Raw genomic sequence first — 19,746 nt, 5'->3', positions numbered from 1 at the left:
TGGATGAAAGAACTGTCCTTGAATTCGTACAAAAGGGAAGATCGAGGTTTAGAAAGACGCTGTCATTCACCTAGGATCACACAGCCAGTTAGGAGCAGAAACGGGATTCCAACTCAGGATTGTTCAAGTTTGAATCCCAACTGAGTCTAACTCTCCGGGCAACCTAGGACAAGCTACTACACCGCTCTGATCCTCAACTTCCTAAGCTGCAAAACAGGGCTAAGAAAGGTGGACTGGTTGATCCTCTGCGCATTCCGGCGGTGGACTTTGTGAACGCAAACTTGGGTCCCGAACTCCAGCCCGAAGCCCCTCAGATCCGGAACCCATCACGGAGGACAAACTCTCCTGCGACTCCAGACCTTTGGGCTCCGCGCCCCGCCCGCCCCGGAGGGGCGTGGTCAAGGCGGGACCAAAGCGCGTACACGTGCACGGAGCGGAAGGGCTCAGGCGCGAAGTCGCCGGGACGTTAGAGGGAGCGCGCTCCAAGCGAGGAACAGACTCGCGCACGCGCCTCAGTCTCGCACTCGGCCTGCGCAGGCGCAAGCCCGCAAGATGGCGGCGGCTGGAGCAGGACGTTTGAGGCGGGCGACTTCGGCACTGCTACTCCGGGCCCCGCGTCTGCCGGTCCGGGAGCTGTCAGCTCCGGCTCGGCTCTATCACAAGAAGGTAGGAGCGGGCGGGACCGGGCGGGACCGGGCGGCGGCGGAAGTGCGAGGACAACCGAGAGTGCGGGCATCCTAGCGGAGGCCCGGCCTAGGAAAGACTCTGCGGGGCCTGGGAACTGCGGGGCCCGAGAGGCCCCACTGCGACCTAGGGTACGGGCCGCCCCGGGCCCCAAAGGAGAGGCCGCCCCTCGCGCGAATCCGCCTGGACTAACTTTTCCTTCCTGCGCAGGGGCACTAACCGCGCCTGAAATAAAAATGACAGCTCCTGCTCATCTAATGGCCACTGCCCGTGGGCCCGGCCTCTGGCCGCGATCTCGTGCATCCAGCCTTTAAACCCCCAACAGCCCAGGAAGCAGGGTCCTGCAATGACTTGCTAGCCCGACACACAGCGGCGCGGGGTCCGGCTTCAGCCAAGGCTACCGCCCTGGCCAGGTGACCTTGGGCAAGTCAGTGCCCTGCGCTGAACCTGTTTCCCCTCTTGTCAAATGGAGTCTTAGCAGCCCCCCGTACTCGAGACCATGCCTGCGGAGTCCTCGGCAGGGTGTCTGGCACAGGGAGGCTACTTAGGGTGATGTTACTGTTGCAGGAGCTCAGAGCCTCCGAGTGGAGATGGACATGTAACGAACAGTCATAACGTTTTAATTTTTGTTTTCTGTTTGGAGTGGTGGTGAGCTGTGAGTAGAGATAGGTGCATAGGGAAAGTCCCTAAACATGAGACTCTCTCACTCGGGAACCGGTTGACTAAAGAATGCGGTGAATCAACCCGGGGCAGAAAGTCCAGATTGGACATTATCTTGTAGGTCCTTGGGCTTGGAGTCAAAATCCGTGGTTGGATAGCTGGGGTGGAGGTGGGGGAGGGGACTGGAAAGATCGGGATACTTACTGCTAACTAGTAAACAAACCTCAAGGTTTTTAAAGCCTTCCGTGTGCCAGTTTGAATAGATGTTTATTCTGTTCTGGCTTCCGCGCGTTTCCCCACGGACTTCACTCCTCCCCGCCCCAGGGATGTGTGTTGTTGACACAAGCCTTTCTACCACCAGGGTGCGCTGCTGCACCAGAGAGATTTCAGGGCCCTGAAATACAGTAATGAGATATTTATTTATTTTCGCACACAAAGGGACGTATTCCATAGCCTTGTTCCTCCTGTAACAGTCTCCTTGAGGCTTCTGGGAAACCCTTCCATTTCTGGACCATACTTACTTTTAGGATTTTCGAATAGTAATCATTATCCTTTGAGAACAGATTTTCTTTGGAAATTACAAAAATGCTGTTTGAGCCCAACTCTGGTGACTTGGGTGGTTAAAGGTCAAGTAATTATTTGTGGTTCAAAACCCTGCGGAATTAAGACAGGATTTTGCTGATATTTCGCCACTCTCTGGAATCTCTGAATTCATTCCCAGGTGAAATTTGGTATTTAGTGATGGCCTGCCAGGTTCAGCTTGCTGACTTCAAGGACTTTGCCATCAAAGTCGGGGAGACCAACAGCAAAAAAGAGTGACTGTGATTTCTGTTCACCCTCTCGTTTCAGGTTGTTGATCATTATGAAAATCCCCGAAACGTGGGGTCCCTTGATAAGACATCTAAAAATGTTGGAACCGGACTGGTGGGAGCTCCAGCGTGTGGTGATGTCATGAAATTACAGGTACCCCTGGTTCCCATCTTTACTGCTGGTAACGGTGACCCCTTTGCTTGTACAGTGCTCCATAGTTGACAGCAGTGTACAACATTGCATCTGGTCCCCATCTCAATTCCTGTGAGATGGGACAAGTCAGTGTTATAAATGACTCGAGCAGGGGCTGAATGCTAGTCATACTAGTAAACTACGCTGACCCTTTCTGACACAGTGAACTGATCTCACCTTTGTGCTCACTGTACCAGCCTAAATTCCAGTTTAGCTAAGTGAAATCTTTTGTGAATTTTACCAATCAAAGGAAAACCACAACTGTTCAGTTAGCAATCCCCAAAGAGACAGGAAACGCAATAAATCAAACCTCCCCCACGCTGGAGATGACATGCAGGTAGTGCCCGGCGCTCTGGGTGAACCATAGCTTTCTCCACATCTCCTTCGTCACCGTGGTGGGCAGCTCGCCAGACAGCTTCATGACTATCTTGGAAAACAGAAACAAGGCAGGAGGGAACTACTACATGCGGTCTGGCACCAAAGGAAAAAGCATTATCCAGAGACCTTTACTGCAGACTCTCCCAGTGTTTAAAGACGCTCATTGACCCAGCAGCTGGGAGGAGAACCTCAGAGCCAAAAATCAGGCTAGGGTTGGGGGCGGCAGGAGGCATATTTTTTGGTTGATCTTTACTAGCTAGGCCTGTATAATTCTGTATAGTTCCTGCTTTTATCTTCTCGTCACTGAGCTCTTTGGAATAGAGGAAACTCAGTAATTAGTGCCCAAACTTTTAAGTGCGGAAAGCAGGACCAAAGCTGTCAGGTAGGGAGCGCCCCGTGGGCCTCCATGAGCACCAGGTTCTATGGGGCACACCAGAACCTCTGCTAACTCCTGCCTCTTTTCTAGATTCAAGTGGATGAAAAGGGGAAGATCGTGGACGCCAGGTTTAAAACATTTGGCTGTGGTTCTGCGATCGCCTCCAGCTCGCTAGCCACCGAATGGGTAAAGGGGAAGACGGTAGGTTCCTGCAAACTAGAATTAAGTCACATTCTCCACAAACCTGGCTCTCAGTTAAGGGAAGGGTCTAGTGAGTGTAAACAAACAAACCAAAAACCTAAGATTTTTTTTTTCTAAATATGCTAAGAATTTTCTTTTTAATTTTGCTTACCGAGGTTTTTATTAAATTCTTCTCCACGTTGGGAATTACAGATAATTTTAAGTGTTTTTTAGTTTGGGGTTTTTTGTTGTTGATCATTTTTATTTGGGGGTTTTGGTGGTTTGTTTTTAACTAAATCGAAAAAAGATCCTCACTTCCCCCTCTAACACAATAGAAGTGAAAAGAAATCTTCGGCTTTCTCCAGGGTCACCGCTGTTACCATTTCTTAGAAGTCTAAGTCTGCTCTGGGGCAGTTCCGTTGTGGTTTGTTTTGTTTGTTTCCTCCCATTGTGCTTCAGGAGGGAGTGCAGGTGGCTTACAAGGATTCATGAAATAACAAACTAGCCTTTCTAAAATCCTGTCGCCATTAAAACCTCTCAGAAAAACCAAACTGCAGGTGCTCACCTTTGCAGCCCCAAGGGCCCAGGTTCTGGGAGCTGAGTCACAGAGGTGTGTGCCAGGCCACATGCCGCCGGCTCCCTGTGGCTCAGGGCCTCCTGGCCGGCAAGGTCCTCAGGGCCGGGGAAGCAGAGACCTAACCTGTTCTGGCCAGAGGTGGCTGTGAAGTGATTTGTCTAGAACTATCCTCAGGGAAAGAGGAAATGAGGAGACAGGGCACCTGTGCTCCCAGGGCCTGGCCCCGTGAATGTGATCAGAAAGTGGGGACAGGGCCTTTCTCTGACCCTGAGAGACTCCCATCTGAGTTTCCAGCAACAGAAGTTGAAGCATAATTCAGTGGAGTTAGTGGACTTGGGAGATTGGGGGGCAGGGGGGGAAATCGCTTTCCTTAAGGCAGCGGGGCTCCGTTCCATGTAGGCCTGCCTCCTGTTATGCCCCTGGGCTCTCGACAAACCCCAGGCATCCTTTTTAGTCCGCCTAGAGGAGAAAGGTTCTCCTTGGGGCAGGGGATGAGCCCCAAGAGCTCTCCTTCCAGGAGCTGTCTGTGCCCTTGGCCCAGGTGCTGCCAGCCTGGGTGCCACCCCTCCTGCCTCCCTGACGCCATCTAGCACTTAGGGTTGACGGGATTTATTCTGAACATTTAGTATAAGGACACCAGAGAAGCTGAGAGTCACAAAACCAGCGTAGAACATCACTGCCTTTTAAAAAAGGCTCAAGTTGCTGGCCTCAAGCAGATCCCTCAGAGACTCCTCCCAGGGTCCACTCCTGGCTCGTGGCAGCATCTCTGCGGGCCTGGCTCATCCCAGCTGAGCAATGCCGGTGCGTATACTTCGTACTTGAGGAGCCCAGCTGCAGCCTGGACGTGGAAGTGGGAGTCCTCTGTCTGGGGTTATTAAATGGAAATCGTCCCCCACCACTACCCTGTCGTGGGGGCCTCTTTGGCCCTTTCTATTTTCCGTCCCACCAGATAGAGCATCACTAAAACTTCCCGTCTGTCCCATCTGCCTCTCAGGTGGAGGAAGCCTTGACCATCAAAAACACGGACATCGCCAAGGAGCTGTGCCTCCCGCCTGTGAAACTGCACTGCTCCAGTAAGTGTCCCCTCCAGGATGGCGATGGGCTTGGACAGTTAGGGCAGTTTTGTAATGGCATCCACTTGATTTGTGACAGGGGAATGGCGAGTCCTTTCGGGTCGTGGAGTCCACCTTTACAGCCTCCGAGGGTTACAGCTCATGGAGTCCGTTCTCACAGTCTCCAGAGGGTTAGAGCCCAGGGTCTCACTGCGGCCTCCAGGGGAGTCCTGCGGGGGTGGTGTGGGCCAAGCATCGTGCCGAGCACGTTGTGGCCTCACTTCTAACCCTCAGGAACATCCTCCAGTCCCCAGAGGTGTCATTACCTCTCCCCACACAGAGGAGGAAACGAGGGCTCAGGTTAAAGCCCTCCAGTCGCACAGCTCCTCAGTGGCAGGGCCAGAGTCTAAACCCCAGTCTTGGATTCCAGAATCTGTGCTGTTCACCCGGCTGTGGTGAAGTTGGGACCAGTAAAGGAGAAAATGCCGCTTTTACCATAATCCTGTTTGCTGTGCATTTCCTCACTTCCTTCCCAGACGCCGTCGCTGTCGGGGTCTGCATCTGTGTATATGAATGACCAAGCCCAGTTGTGCGATACCCCCTCTGCGCTCTCCCTGAGAGAAAGTCCAGATGCCTCTAGGCTTGTACTTGGCTTTCCATTTCAGTCGAAAGCTTTTCAAATCAGCCTTCTAGGGCAAGGAGGTTAAGGGAAACAGTAGCCTAAACTTATTGATGGAGATTTACTGACCAAATTAGTTAAAAATCAGCAGAGGGCCAGGCCTCCTGCCAGGGTAGGACTCACAAGAGAAGAACTGAGTGCCGCGGCAGGGATGGAGGTCTGCTGAGACCCGAGTTCTTTCCACTTGCGCTGGGATTTCAAATAGCCGTGAATAAAGGCCATAGCTTGTAAACATTTTCACATGGTTTCAGAGGAACCCCCCGCCTTTTCATTAGGCCTTCTCGGATACTGAAACCTTTAGCCAACGCTCTCTGCTGTCATTCCAGCTCTCTCAATGTTTATTTTCCCCAAAGCCTCCCTTTTAATATCGACTCCAAAATAAAAGTTTCCACACTTGGGATCACTAGAGAGTGCCGGCAAATGCCATCCCAGGCACAAACTGGCACGACCTAAGTAATGCCATCCAGCGCCACCAGCACCCACCGCATTTATCCTGACTTCCCTGAGAGCAGCTGAGAACCAACATTTGTTGTGTCTCTCCTGTGCATCAGACACTTATGTATAAAGCCCTCACCCTATCCCAGCAAGAAAACATGATCGTCCAAGAGGCTAAGGAACTACCCTAGAATCTCGGGTATTTGCCGCACAGTCTGTCCCCAGAGCCGCCCCGCAGGAGGCTCAGGAAACGGCTCAGGAAACAGCCATCGGCCTGCAGGCCTGCTCCTCGCCCAGCACCCTGGTGAGGTGACTCTGTTAAGCCTGTCCCAGCACCACTACCTCAGCTCTTAAAGATTCTCTTCCTAAGACTGTTCCTGCAGATTCTAGAAACTTAGGCTCTCTTTCGTTCTCTTACTTCCAGTGCTGGCCGAAGATGCCATCAAGGCCGCCCTGGCTGATTTCAAACTGAAACAAGAACCCAAGAAAGGAGAGGCGGAAAAGAAATGAGCTCCCGGCGAAGCTTCTCGCAGGTCACGTGGGCTGCTTACCCCCACCCCCACGCCGTGCAGTCACGTAGGTGTTCAGAAGCCCTCGCACTACAATAAAAGCACTATGAGATCCGCACAGCATTTGCTGTTCACGTTGTGACTCTAATGCAAGCAAAATACACAGTCTAGTTGTTCTGAATCCTGTGGTTTCCTGCAGCTCACTTTCATCGCCTTAATCTAGCGTATGTCTATTTTGAATTATGCATATGGCCCCCAAACTGAAATCAGTAGGTTTGGGTAGTCGTGAAGTGCACAGATACCTGATTTTACCGGAATCTATTTTGGGGAAGATTACCAGTAGAATGCCTTGGTTAAGATTATTTGGTAGGACCAAATATTGTACATAAAACAGATTTGCATATATATAATAAATAAAGGAATATAAGGCAGTGTTTGCCTCTGGTAAGCCTTGTCTCTTGGGTCCCTCACTCACCTCACAGGGCTGCCCTCGGCCCCTTGGGGTTTGTTCACAGATGCTGGACGGTGATGACTCGTGCACCTTTCCCAGCAAACTGGGCAGTAAAGACCAGGCATGGAGATTTTAACAAAGCCAGATGTCGATAATGTTTTCTGAAACAAGGCGGAAGATGAAAGGAGATGGCCATCACTTTTCATTCTTTACAATATAACAGGCTGACAACTCAAAGTCAGTCCAGAAGATTCTGTCTGTAATTTCACTAGTTTGTGAAATCCTGAAATCTGAGCAGCAATGGCTTGGACGCTACCCTAAAGCTGTGGACCAAATCCACAGAGGCCTGAGGGGTGAGGTTTAGATGCCGACTCCTAGGCCCAGGGCTCTGCTGCAGGTCTGGTCAAGTAGTTCCAATACCCGACTCTTGAGAACCTCCTGGGTGGTTCTGGGTGGAGGTGGGTGAGCAAGGCCCCTGGGAAGAACCTTCTTTTGTCCACACCTGCACAGCTGTGACAAATAGTTCACTGTGAACTGTCTACGAGTACAGTGACCTCAAGTTTAAAAACATACGTCCCTGGCTCAGGGACAAGTAACAGCTGTTCTAACCACTGTTCCTCCTACCCATCTGGCCCCAGGGTGGACAGGCAGGGGGTGCCATGCTGAGGCGCCCACAGTCACGCACCAGCTAAAAGCCCCACTAAAGGCCCAATTTTCTAGTGAAACATGATCTCAAAATGCCAGCTAAGGCTCAAATCTCCAACTTCAAAAGTAAGATGCTTTTGTTTTTCCCAATGTTCAGGCATAGGCTGGCTGCCTCTTCTCTTAAATATACCTTCTTTGTTTAAAAAAAAAAACTCTGGGTTCTGGGGAAGGACACTGAACTTCAAAGGCCCTTCCCCCACCCCACCCCCCAGCCTGCGGGGAAGCCCACAGAGCAGGGCCTTCATCAGAATCTCAAATTAGAGCTGCTGGGTGGAGCCATGTCACATTGTCCCATGTGGCGTGTTCTACTGTTTAATTCACAGTCCCTCTAAGGCTGCGCTTCTCTCTTTATTATATGTGGCCGCCCTGCAATTCCCCACCGCTGTTCTTTGTGACTTTTTTAAATGAGACATTTTTGTCCGGGTTACATCCTCTGAGAGCTGAGGCTAAACTCTACACATCAGAAGCTGCTTGTAAACAGCCACGGCACTATCACCAGAATAGCCCAAACCTCAAAATACGTGGTCGTGCAGCTAAAAGCAATGAATATTCTGTTTGAAGTTCCATTAAGAACACAGCTAGCTTCAACCACGTGAGGGCACCGTGCCCCTTCCTTGGGTGAGCTCAGGTCTAGAGATCTTGGCATCCTGTGGACCTCAGCACCTCCACATAAACTCTTCCACGGGGGACCCCGCCGTGTAACTCACAGCAGGCTCGCACACCCGTGCTCTGAGCCAGACTCATATTTGTAATCCCGTCCATTCTCGGGATGGCCCCCTGGGGTGGGCATTATTTCAAACAAGGAAGCTGGCTCAGGGGGTCAGCAACTCCCAAGCCACGAGGTTGGGCTTGGGCTGGGTGACCCAAAGGCCATGCTTCTGCCTCATTTCCTTCTGGCAGAACTCAACACCGTCCGGGGCTCACCTGTGCCTTGAGCATTGGCGGGAAGGTGAACGCCCACGCCGGGTGAGCCCGGATCCATTCATTTGGCCAACCCACCTCCACGCGCCACGGCCCTGCGCCTCAGTCATCCAGGAGCCCAGTTTAACTCCAACGCCTGATTAAATCTGACGCTGTGTGGGTGGGGCTTGGGCACTGGCATTTTTTCAAAGCTCCCCAGGAGTTTCCAGGGTGCAGCCTTGAGTGAGAACCACTGTGAAGTGCTCTGCACTCTGCAAAGCAGTTTGCTGAAATGATTTCCGTGGGGACTCAAGGTCCTGGGAGAAGGTGTCACTTCCCATCTCCAACCTCCCTCTCTGCCCCTCCCACCCCACACATCTGCCGTAGTCTGGGCCTCCATCGTCTCTCTCCTAGCCTCCGCATTGGCCTCCCTGCCTCCAGCCTCACTGCTGGGATCCATTCCCCACTCTGACCCTGTCCCTCCTCTTTTTGAAACCTGTCCATGGCTGCCCGTTGTCCTTCTGACAAATTCCAAACCTCCTACCACATCGATCACTTAGCTCCAGCCACACTGAACCTTCCCTTCAGGCCCTATGCTGCACCCCCCGCCCGAATGCCCTCGCCAGGCATCTTCCCTTAACCTCCACTCAGCCTAGGAGCCTCATCTCAGATCCCACCTCCCCCGGGAAGTCTCCCCTGATTCCCCCAGGCTGAGCTAGGTGCCCTCTCTGTTCCTACAGTCTCTTGTCCTTCCCTGAGCCCGTAAATATCATGGATGGGTTTTGTACTTTGCTCTTTTCTTATCTTTCTACATCATTACTCAGAGACTCTTTTTTTTTTTAATAATTTTTTTTCAATTTTAAACAGATAATATACTATTTTCAAAAATTCAAACAGCCTGAAAGGAAACAGGATGATACGTAAGTTTCCTTGCCACCCCTACTAATTCCCCAATCTCCCTCCTCAGAGGCAATCTCTGGTACTTGTTTCTTAGGTGTCCTTCTGGAAATTTTCTAGGCATATCCAACTATACATGTGTTTAAATAGACCCTGTTTTTTACACAAATGGTAGCACACTACATATACTTCTATATCTTTCTGTTTTCCTCTTAGCTGTATTTCTCCATATCAGTTCCTGTAGACCTGCCTCATTCTTATTAATAGCTACCCAGCATTCCATGTATGATGGTTCATAATTTAGTCTTCTACTGATGACAGCAATTCAATTACGGGACCCAGCTTCTGGTACAGCTCTTGACTTACTGGGGCTCCATGAATGCTTACTGAGTGGATGGATGATGGATGGATGGAGGGTATGTGAGTGGATGGATGGGTGGGTAGATGGATGGGTGAGTGGGTGGGAGGATGGCTGGATGGAGAAACAGAGGCTCAGAGAGGTGAAACGGCTTGCCTCAGATGACACAGCAAGGAAGTGGTAGGTTAGAGCTCCAGCTGAGGTCCTCTGCCCACCTCCCACCCCCACCATGGCTATGACCACATCTCTAATTTAACCTTTCCTAGATGTTATTCCTGGATTCTGGCCACTTGGGACCACATCAAAATGCACTTTCACAGCTTCCCATTAAGAACTGTCCTGTCAAAACTAGCTGTCTCTATCATGGCATCTTCTTAAAAGGCCAAGCAAATGAGGGGTGACTTTTGATGACTAAGGCCCCTTGAACTTGAGACAAGAGAGTAGACTCTGTGTCCATCCTCGTGATGGGACAGAAGACTTTCGGGTCCCACTGTGTCTTGGCAGAGTTAGGGGGACCCCGCAGATGAGCCCCAGCCCCAACCGGAAGATGGATGTGGAGCACATCTCTCATTGGTGGCTTTGGGGCCTGTCCACTTGTTTCCTCCATCCCTCAAGATGATATCAGCCAACCTCCCCAGAGAAGACTGTTTCTGCCCAGCAGCAGGGCACAGCAGAGTGAGCTCGGCGCGCTGGTGTCAGAGCCGGTGGGTTCAAACGGCGCCTACCCCGTGTGACCTTGAACAAGAGACTTCAACCACCCCAAATCTCCGTGTATTCATCTGCAAAATGGGATGATAATAGTACCTACCTGGTCTGGTTGACATGACCATTAGATGAGATGAAGCATGTAAAGCATGTGGCATATAAAAAAGAGTGCAGGGCTTCCCTGGTGGCACAGTGGTTGAGAGTCCGCCTGCCGATGCAGGGGACACGGGTTCGTGCCCCGGTCTGGGAAGATCCCACATGCCGCGGAGCGGCTGGGCCCGTGAGCCATGGCCGCTGAGCCTGCGCGTCCGGAGCCTGTGCTCCACAACGGGAGAGGCCACAACAGTGAAAGCCCCGTGAACCGCAAAAAAAAAAAAAAAAAAAAAATTGAAAAATAAATAAATAAATAAATAAGAGTGCAGGGCTTCCCTGGTGGTGCAGTGGTTAATCCACCTGCCAATGCAGGGGACACGGGTTCGAGCCCTGGTCCGGGAAGATCCCACATGCCGCGGAGCAACTAAGCCCATGTGCCACAACTACTGAGCCTGCGCTCTAGAGCCTGCGAGCCACAACTACTGAGCCCATGTGCCGCAACTACTGAAGCCCAGGCGCCTAGAGCCTGTGCTCCGCAACAAGAGAAGCCACTACAATGAGAAGCCCGCACACCGCAACAAAGACCCAACGCAGCCACAAACAAAATAAATAAACAAATTTAAAAAAAAGAAGAGTTCATAGACGTTACTGTGATTGTCATGATTACGCATGACTCTTCAGCCCTAGCTACATACCAGACACAGTTGCTGGGTGTTTTATATAGATTAGGCTCATTTATTCTGCACAAAAATCCTAAAATTCTATGATTATCCCATTTTACAGATGAAGAAACTAAAAGGTAGAGGGATGTGTCCAAGATCACAGAGCCAGGAAGTGGCTGCAGCAGGATTCCAGCCCAAGCTCTCAGCTTGCGACTGGTCTATTCTCTCTACTGCTGTTATCGTTATTATTGTTAGCATTGGTCTTATTATTCCTCATAGCAACTGTTACTATTACTACTATTGTCACTACTACTGCTACTATTACTGTTTTTAAAATACTATAGGGAATTCCCTGGCGATTCGGTGGTTAGGACTTGGTACTTTCACTGCCGGGGCCCAGGTTCAATCCCTGGTCAGGAACTGAGATTCCGCAAGTCACGCAGCATGACAAAATTAAATTAAATTAAAAATTAAATGAAATTAACACAATACAATAAAATAAATGTAAAGTAAAATACTATAACTTCCAGGCTTCCAATCTATGATGTCTTTGCCTTGAGACGCACCCTCCCAGCAAGGCCTCCAAAAGTACAGAAAGTCGTCGTCTGGCTGCCCCCGTGCAGGGGACAGACAGACGTGACTTCTGTCACACGTGGCTTGATGGGCAAGCTCACTCCACAGTGCTTGGTCAGACACAGGGCACAGCCTCAAACACCACCAGCACCCTCCCCGCCCAGCTATCTTTGGAAATGTCGTGTTAGACACTCCAGCCCCTGGCCTCATCTCAGAGAAGCCCAGATCCCGGAATAACTCCAGAAGGCCCAGGCCCCACAGCTGAGGACAACCCTTAATGCCCCAGAGCTGCTGGTGCAAAAGAGGTTCCAGGGAACTCCATCTTGCCCCCCGGGGCCTCAGGCTGATGGATCAGAGGGAGCCCCAGTGGGGAAATCAGGCTGGACCCCCCCAAACACCTCCCATCACACACGGCCCCTTTGAACCGAACCACAGGATATGAAGGTACAACCTTGGATGGGGACCTAGGGACATGGGTTCTAATCCCAGCTCTGTCATGAGCTCTCTATGGGACTGTAGGCAGGTACCTAACCTCTTTGAGCCTTGATTTCCCTTCCTGAAAAATCAGCAGGATACTAGCTCCTAAGTCAGAGGTTTGTTGTAAGGATTAAAAGAATGATCCCATGTAAAGTAAAAAAAGCACAGTGCCAGGCATGTAATAAGCACTCAATAAATGTTAGCTATCATCACCATCATCATCGTCCCTGTCATCACCACCATCACCCCCATCACCAACACCACCCCCATCATCGTCACCATAACCATCCTCAATACTATCACAGTTGTCACTGTCATTATCATCACCACCACCATCGCCATCACCATTAGCAACATCATCATCACCAACATCAGCGGCGGCAACACTGTCACCATCGCGGTCACTGCCATCATCATTGTCACCAACATCACTGCTATGGACTCCATTGCACCCCCCTCCCCCAAATTCATATATTGAAGCTCAAACCTCACTGTGACTATATTTGAAGATAGGGTCTGTAGGAGGTAATTAAGGTTAAATGAGGTCATAAGCGTGAGACCTTGAAAGCAGAGGTCTCTCCACACGCGCTCAGAGGCCACATGAGGACAAAGCGGCCATCTACGGGCCAGGAAGAGAGCTCGCACCAGAAACTGAGCCCTGTCAGAACCTCGACCTTGGACTTTCCAGCCTCTAGAACTGTGAGAAAAGAAATTCCTACTGTTTAAGCCGCGTCATCTGTGGTATCTTGTTATGGCAGCCCGAGCAGGCTGATTCATCCACCATCACCATCATCATCCCCATCGTCATCCTCATCAGTATCAACATTTATCACCAACGTCATCAACACCATCGTTATCACGGTCATTATCATCAGTATCAACTTTATAAACACCATGATCACCTTCACTGTTACAGGTCAGATTCCCCAGAAAGTTGACTCTTAGATGGAGTTAACATGCAGGGTGTTCATCCAGGAGTGTTCCTGGGATCAACACTTGTGGAAGCCTGGTTTGGAAAGCAGGAGTGGGCAGAGGGAGAAGGTGGGCAGCAGGGCAGCCCCACCAAAAGTCTCCACTGACCCCGTGGGGAGCTCTAAATCTGATGGCCCCTCGGCGTCGTCCAGGCCCCTACCACTTACAATCTCTGAATTTCATCACAATATTGGGTCTGAGACTTCATCTTCTCACTCTTTCTTCCAAAGGAGATTTGCATCTTACAAGAAGACCAGCGAAAAGCCAGGCTTAGTGTAAACCATTAATGGTGGAATCCCAGGCATCTGCTGGGCTTACCATCTGGCGGCAAAGGAGCTTTGGGGGAGTTTCTCACACTGTCTCATTTGCCCTTCAGCCCCGGATTCTCACTCACTTTCCCACCACAGCAGGCCCCTGGGGACCATCTCCCTTCAAGTGGGTGCTCATCCCTTCCAACCCCGAAGGCTCGGGCCAACGTGGCCCTGCTTCCTGGCAAGTCTTCTAGGGCGGCCGCCGGGATCTGAGTCTCCTCTCGACCTTTCCCACTCTTTTTCCTAAGAAGCTGAACCAAAGGACAAGCTGCTCGTGCAGGCCAGTCCTTTTCTGGCTGAGCAGAGGGCCTCAAGGGACAGAGCCTGGGTCCGCGAGGCCTGCGCAGAGCGGCTATGGGCAAGTGTGGGCCTCTCCCATTTGTCCCCCTCCGACGGTCAGCCTGGGAGGGGCCGTTGCAGGGTGAAATGAGACCATACAGGCGAAGTGCCCAGGACAGCCGGGCACACAGTAGGTGCTTATTAAATGCTCATTAATCCACAGGACAGGCCCTTAGCAGGCAACACAGGGCAGGAGAAGGAATCACGAGGGGGATCTCTCCCCCTGATTAATGTCAGGCAACAGCTTCCCATCAAGCCTCTCTCTGGCCTCCAAGGCCCTGCCTGTCCCCGCTTTTGCCTCCCTCAGCCCACTGGCCTCCCTGCTGTCCCTCAAACTCATTCCCACCGCAGGGCCTTTGCACTGGCTGGTCCCTCTGCCTGCAGCCCTCTTCCCAGAGCTTCCCAGGGCTGCCGCCTGCATCCAGGTCTCACTTCAAATGCCACCTCCCCGGACAGGCCTCCCCCACCCACCCTGGCATCACACTGTTCATAGCCGTCCCAGAGCGTATCGCTCAGGATTTCTCTTCCTCAGGGAAAGCATGCCTGAGGATTCATGAAATCTCGGATGCCTAGAACGGTAACCGCGTACAATACAGGAGTTGGTGCCAAAGCCTTATTCTGGCCACAGTCCCTGGAAAAAGCTAGGAGGCAAGACGCCCGTTCCTTACTCTCTGGGCAAACCTTTCTCCCTCTCTGTATCTGCGGTTCCTCTGTCTGCAAAACCAGGGGGCTGAACCCAATGCCTCCATATTCCCTTCCAGCTCAAACAAAAAGATTCCACATCCTTGGATAACTTCTCATTTTAGCCCATAACCAGCTCACGCCAGAACATGATTCATCTCTGCCGCTTTTGCCTAGCAACCCGGCCCTTCTCCCCACACCCCGGACCAACCCCGCCCCCAACCAAGACAAATTCCTGCCTCACCACACACCCGCCCCCGCGCCCACCCCTCCTCCGGCACCCCAGAGAGGAATGCGGGGCTTCAAGATCCTCCCCTGTCTGTCTGCCACCAGCATTTTAATGCACCCTCAGAATGTCTCGAGCTATGTCTGGAACCAGATGGGGAGGGGGGCTGGTCCCCCCTGGGATTAGCACAGGAAACGGCAGCAGAAGTCAGGCAGGCGGAAAGCGCTGACCCAGCACGGGGAGATCATTTCTATTCTGATGCCTCACCCTCCTCTACCGTCAGGCTCCTCGGGCCTGGAAAAGTGTCTGTGTTTAGGGAGAGAGAAAGAAGGGACAGGGAACGTGGACGAGAGCGAGCGAGGTTCCGGGCTTGAGGCAAAATCAGTTCACCCAGATTGTCCCAGGGGTGTCTCCATCCAGTGCCCCACGGCAAGAGAAAAGAACTGTCTCATCTTTGTAGAGACTGGAAAGCATTTGATAAACTTCAATACCCATCTGCAACTCAAAAATCCTGGCAATCTAAGAATAGAAAGGAATTTCCCTAACTTGAAAAGAGGACATTTACCAGAAAACTACAGCAAACATCATGCTCACGGGAAAACTTTGGAAGCACTCCCATGAAGACAGGGACAAGGCAAGGATGTTCACCTCCACCATCACCTCCGCCACCTCCACCATCACCTCCACCAGCATCTCCGCCACCTCCACCACCGACATCTCCATCCACGCCCACCAACATCGTGACCACCTTATCACCATCACCTCCACCACCCCATCCCCACCGCCATCACCTCCACCAGCACCTCCGCCACCTCCACCACCGCCATCTCCACCCACGCCCACCAACATCATGACCACCTTATCACCATCACCTCCACCACCCCATCCCCACCGCCATCATTTCCACATCTACCACCAGCATCACACAAAAAACAAGTGAAGGGCATAGACAGGAAGTGAGGAAACTGTCACTCATGGCTGGATCATCTACCTAGAGATCGTTCTTGAATGAACACTGACAGAGTCAGGTGATCTGCGCTGGAGACCAGACTCGGCCGTTACCTTTCTGGGTGGCTTTGGGTCTGTTTCCCCATTTGTAGCTGGAGTGGTAGGACTATACCAATTGTTTGCAAACTCTGCTCCACTGAGCCCTAGGGGCCCCTGCAGAGGCGGAAAAGGGGGCAAACAGGTGCCCTCTGGGTATCCCAACCCCCCCTTCCAGGATGCAGCTCTGCTTTCATTTAACTTAGGATTCCTGGGAAGAGTTTGTTCAAACACAGGATTCTGCAGCTCAAAAAGCTGAAAATTAGTGGGTACCCCACCAATACACGTGGAAACTAAGGAGAGAAACAGGTAATTCATAGGAGAGGAACTCCGTGAGGTTAAAAGCTCCTCTCTTACCTGTAATCAGAGAACCGTAACGAAAACAACAATGGAATACCACTTCTCATCTCTTTGACTGGAAACTCACAGTGTCGTCAAGGGTATGGGGAAACGGAACCACCCTTAGACCAAGACAGGGATGGAAATTGGTGACACATCTTGGAAAAGTCTTTTGGCAACAACTCTGAAAACGCAATGCTGGTACCCTTTGCCTCGGCAAGCCCCCCAGTAGGACCTGGCGTCTGCAAAGACACCCACGTGCAGGATGGCCTGGGAACCATGTGACGACTCAAGGGCCGTCCAGCTCTGCCGCCTGTGATCCCTGTTCTCCAGCTCGCCCAGGTCCCACTCTGCCCGACACCTGACCCAGAGGCACCCTGAACTGGCTCTGTTCTAGGGATACCTGGAGCCCGGGTAGCAGAAGTCTGGGCTCACACTTCAAACAGGTGACTCCCAGGTGTGAGTCCCCTACGCCAGGGCCGCCCTTTCCCCTAACGTAAGATAGAACCGCAAGGAGGATGAGCTGCCAGGCCAGACCCAGGACCTGAGCCCTCTCCCAACTCACCCGCTGTGTGACAAGTCCCTTCGCCCCTGGGGTACCGCATCCGTCAACAATTTACTGCGCAGGGACGCTCCCTCGTTGGTTCAAGGAAGCTGATCAAACCGACTTCGTAGTGATTTTTCACATGAAATCATTTATGTGAAAAGCAAACTGGGAAATGTTGACGATAGTTTTTATGTCCAGACCCTTTCCCCAGAAGCGAATCCTCTCTGAATATCCTCCCACTCAACGGGACTACCATCTCCTTAAGCCTCCCGCAGCAATGGGCACATAAGGGGTTTCCCTTTTGGTCACTTATTCTAAACAACGCTGGCACCAACATCCCATCTCAGGGCCCACACACAGGTATTTCTGTAGGCAGATTCCAGAAGAGAATCTCTGGGGCAAAGGACCAGGACACAGACAACCTTGGTAGATGCTGCAGTACGACCCTCCAAAAGGCCCCCCTCTCTCTCCCCGCAGTCTACTCAAAACCAGACAGTGCGGAGATCAGATCCGTACAAAGATGAGGTGTTCGTCTCTTGTGAGAGGCCAGGGGAAAAATTCAGAAGTGTCTCTAACTGGCTCCCCAGTGGCTGGCCCGGTCCTTCCAGCCAGAGCTCGTGCTACGGGCCAGGCTGCAGGGAAATCGGCCCTCGGGCCCAGCCGGCTCAACTTACCTTAGATGGAAAAGGGCTTCCTGAGACTGAGGGTTTGCTCAGATGCTGGAGAGACCGTCAAAGGAACTGGGAGAACTCGTCCAGGGGTCTCTTAACGTGGGGGGAGGTTGATCTCCCTGGGGATGGATTCGAGAGGGTAAAAAAGCCAGGTTCTTCCAAGATCTTCTCGTCCAAGAATTGAGTGATTCTTTTTACTTCCGGAAAAATGGCGTCCTGCAGCCCCCTCCCCCAGCTGCTGACAATAATGGCTCACACGGGAACAGAGTTCGAGGCCCGCCACTGGGTCGAATCTTTAATCCAGATCAAGCCTCCTTCTTTCCTTTGTGGGAGAGGCAGCTGAGGTCCAGAGAGGGTGAGCAACTTTCCTCAGGCAGCACAGCCAGGGACTGGGCAGAGCCAGACCTCCACCCCGGGGCTCCAGACCCAGGGCCAGTGCCTGCCTGGGTCCCTACCTCCAAGTTCACGCCTCCAGAGAGCTCAGGGCTGTGAGCTTGACCCTGGACCCGGTGGACTCTCGGCGGCGTCCCCACGCAGCGTCTGGGGCGGGTGCAAACGTTGGCTGGCGTTCGACAGACTACCTTGGTCATTCCCGGGCCACGTGGGCTCGCAGACCCCTTCAGTACACTCGGTAGTGAGGGGAGACAGGCCGCCTGCTGGGTGGTGGCGCAAGGGGCTGGGGTGCCACCCTCCCCCCACCGGAGTGCCCGCCCCACGCAAGGCGCGCGCAGGCGCAGTTTGTGAACAGGAGGGGCCAGACTCCGCTGCCAGCGGTGGTCAAAGCCCTCTTTCCTGCCTTTCCTCCTCGCAGACCACAGTGGATGCAGCCCCCGGCAGCTGTGGTGACGCCCCTGCCACCCGCTGAGCTGTGGGGTCACATGGAAATCTGGACACATTGGCTTTGGGCCCCCTACTCCAACCCCATTATTCTGCATTCATGTACTCATTCATTCATGAATAGGCTTGTAGGCCTTGTGGAGCTGTGGTTAGAGCACTTCCTATGGGATACGACAAGCGCAGGACGTTCAAAGCCTGGCTCAGGGTCTTTCTGGCTGCATGACCTTGGGCGAGTCATTTGGCCTGTCTGAGCTTCCGTGCCTCCCTCTGTAGAAGGTGGATAATATCTACACCGCCCTCAGCTTTGTGAAGACACAGTGTGTAGGAAGTGCTCAGTGCCACACTTGCCACACAGCGCATGCTGAAGCAGTGATGGAAACAGGCCCTGGTGGTGGGATTTAAACCCTGAGGAAGGGCACAGGTGGGAGATTTGGGGGCTCAGGGGGTCGCTCACGTGCTCAAGCAGCATTTTCTTATCTGATTCTCACAGCAGGGCAGGACCTGTGGTTTCACAGGGAAACACTGAGGCTCCGAGAGAGGGCGGAAGTTGCCCCAGGTCACGCAGTCTGGAGGTGGGACATGAATGCTGGGATTCGAACCCCAGCCTTTCGGAGATGTAGACACCTTCTGCCCTTCCCCCACGGTGCCTGAAGGAGTTTCTGGCCAGTCTAAGCGTTTGGTTTGTTTTATAGAGGGAAACACAGCAGAGAGGGGAGGAGAGATGTTCCAGGTCATCAGGCAATTAATCCCACTGGGTCCCCCTCCCCTTTCCAACCTAGAAATAGCCCCAGTGCCTGCCCCAGATGGGCCCCAGTCCCTGGGCTCCCCAGCCCGTGTTGCCGGCCACGCCTCCAGCCGTGCCTGCCAGACAACGTTCAAGCCCTGGCTGGGGTCACTGCACCCCAGAGGGATAGGGGGAACAGCTGCAGCATGACCCCGAGCCCCCACTGGTCGCCAAACCCCTGCAGAGGGGCCCACAGGGTGAGGGTGACTTTTCTCCACCCAAAGGGCCACAGCAGCCTGTCTGTCTCTGGCCACGTCCGTCATCCCCTCCGCGGAGTTCACGGGACTTCCCTGGCTGCTGGAAGTGCTCAGATTCCACCAACCCTTCTAGGACCCTCTGCCCTGCCCCCAAGAATAGATGTTTAGACTCTAAAGATCCAAGCATCTAGAATCGCTGATCTCTTGATTCTGAAGCTTCTAAACCTAGACCTGGAAAGAAGAGGTAACTTGCAGAACAGCCAGACCTTTAGACACAGAAGTTTCCCTCTTTTCTCTTCGTGGGACACCGCACTTCACAGTTTACAGCTAACAAAAGCTCACATTCACTGAGCACTCGTGGGGGCCTGTTCTAAGCCCTTTAAGGGAATGAACTCAACTCCCACCAACCCTCCAAGGTCCCGTTTCACAGATGAGGAAACTCAGG

At 52.5% G+C, this 19,746-nt stretch overlaps 1 protein-coding gene across 1 annotated transcript; it reads left to right on the top strand.

Moving 5' to 3' along the window:
• Positions 1-509: 509 nt before the first annotated feature.
• On the top strand, positions 510-6,980 carry ISCU (iron-sulfur cluster assembly enzyme). The gene is made up of 5 exons (XM_004316412.3): positions 510-666; positions 2,194-2,307; positions 3,191-3,301; positions 4,852-4,930; positions 6,448-6,980. The coding sequence occupies exons 1-5, from the start codon at positions 553-555 to the stop codon at positions 6,531-6,533; spliced, it is 504 nt and encodes a 167-aa protein (XP_004316460.1). The 5' UTR covers positions 510-552; the 3' UTR covers positions 6,534-6,980.
• Positions 6,981-19,746: the final 12,766 nt, after the last annotated feature.

Source organism: Tursiops truncatus, chromosome 13, assembly GCF_011762595.2.
Source record: "Tursiops truncatus isolate mTurTru1 chromosome 13, mTurTru1.mat.Y, whole genome shotgun sequence".
In the NCBI taxonomy this organism is placed as follows: domain Eukaryota; kingdom Metazoa; phylum Chordata; class Mammalia; order Artiodactyla; family Delphinidae; genus Tursiops; species Tursiops truncatus.
Note: the sequence above shows the minus strand (reverse complement) of the source record. Positions and strands in the feature narration are given on the sequence as shown.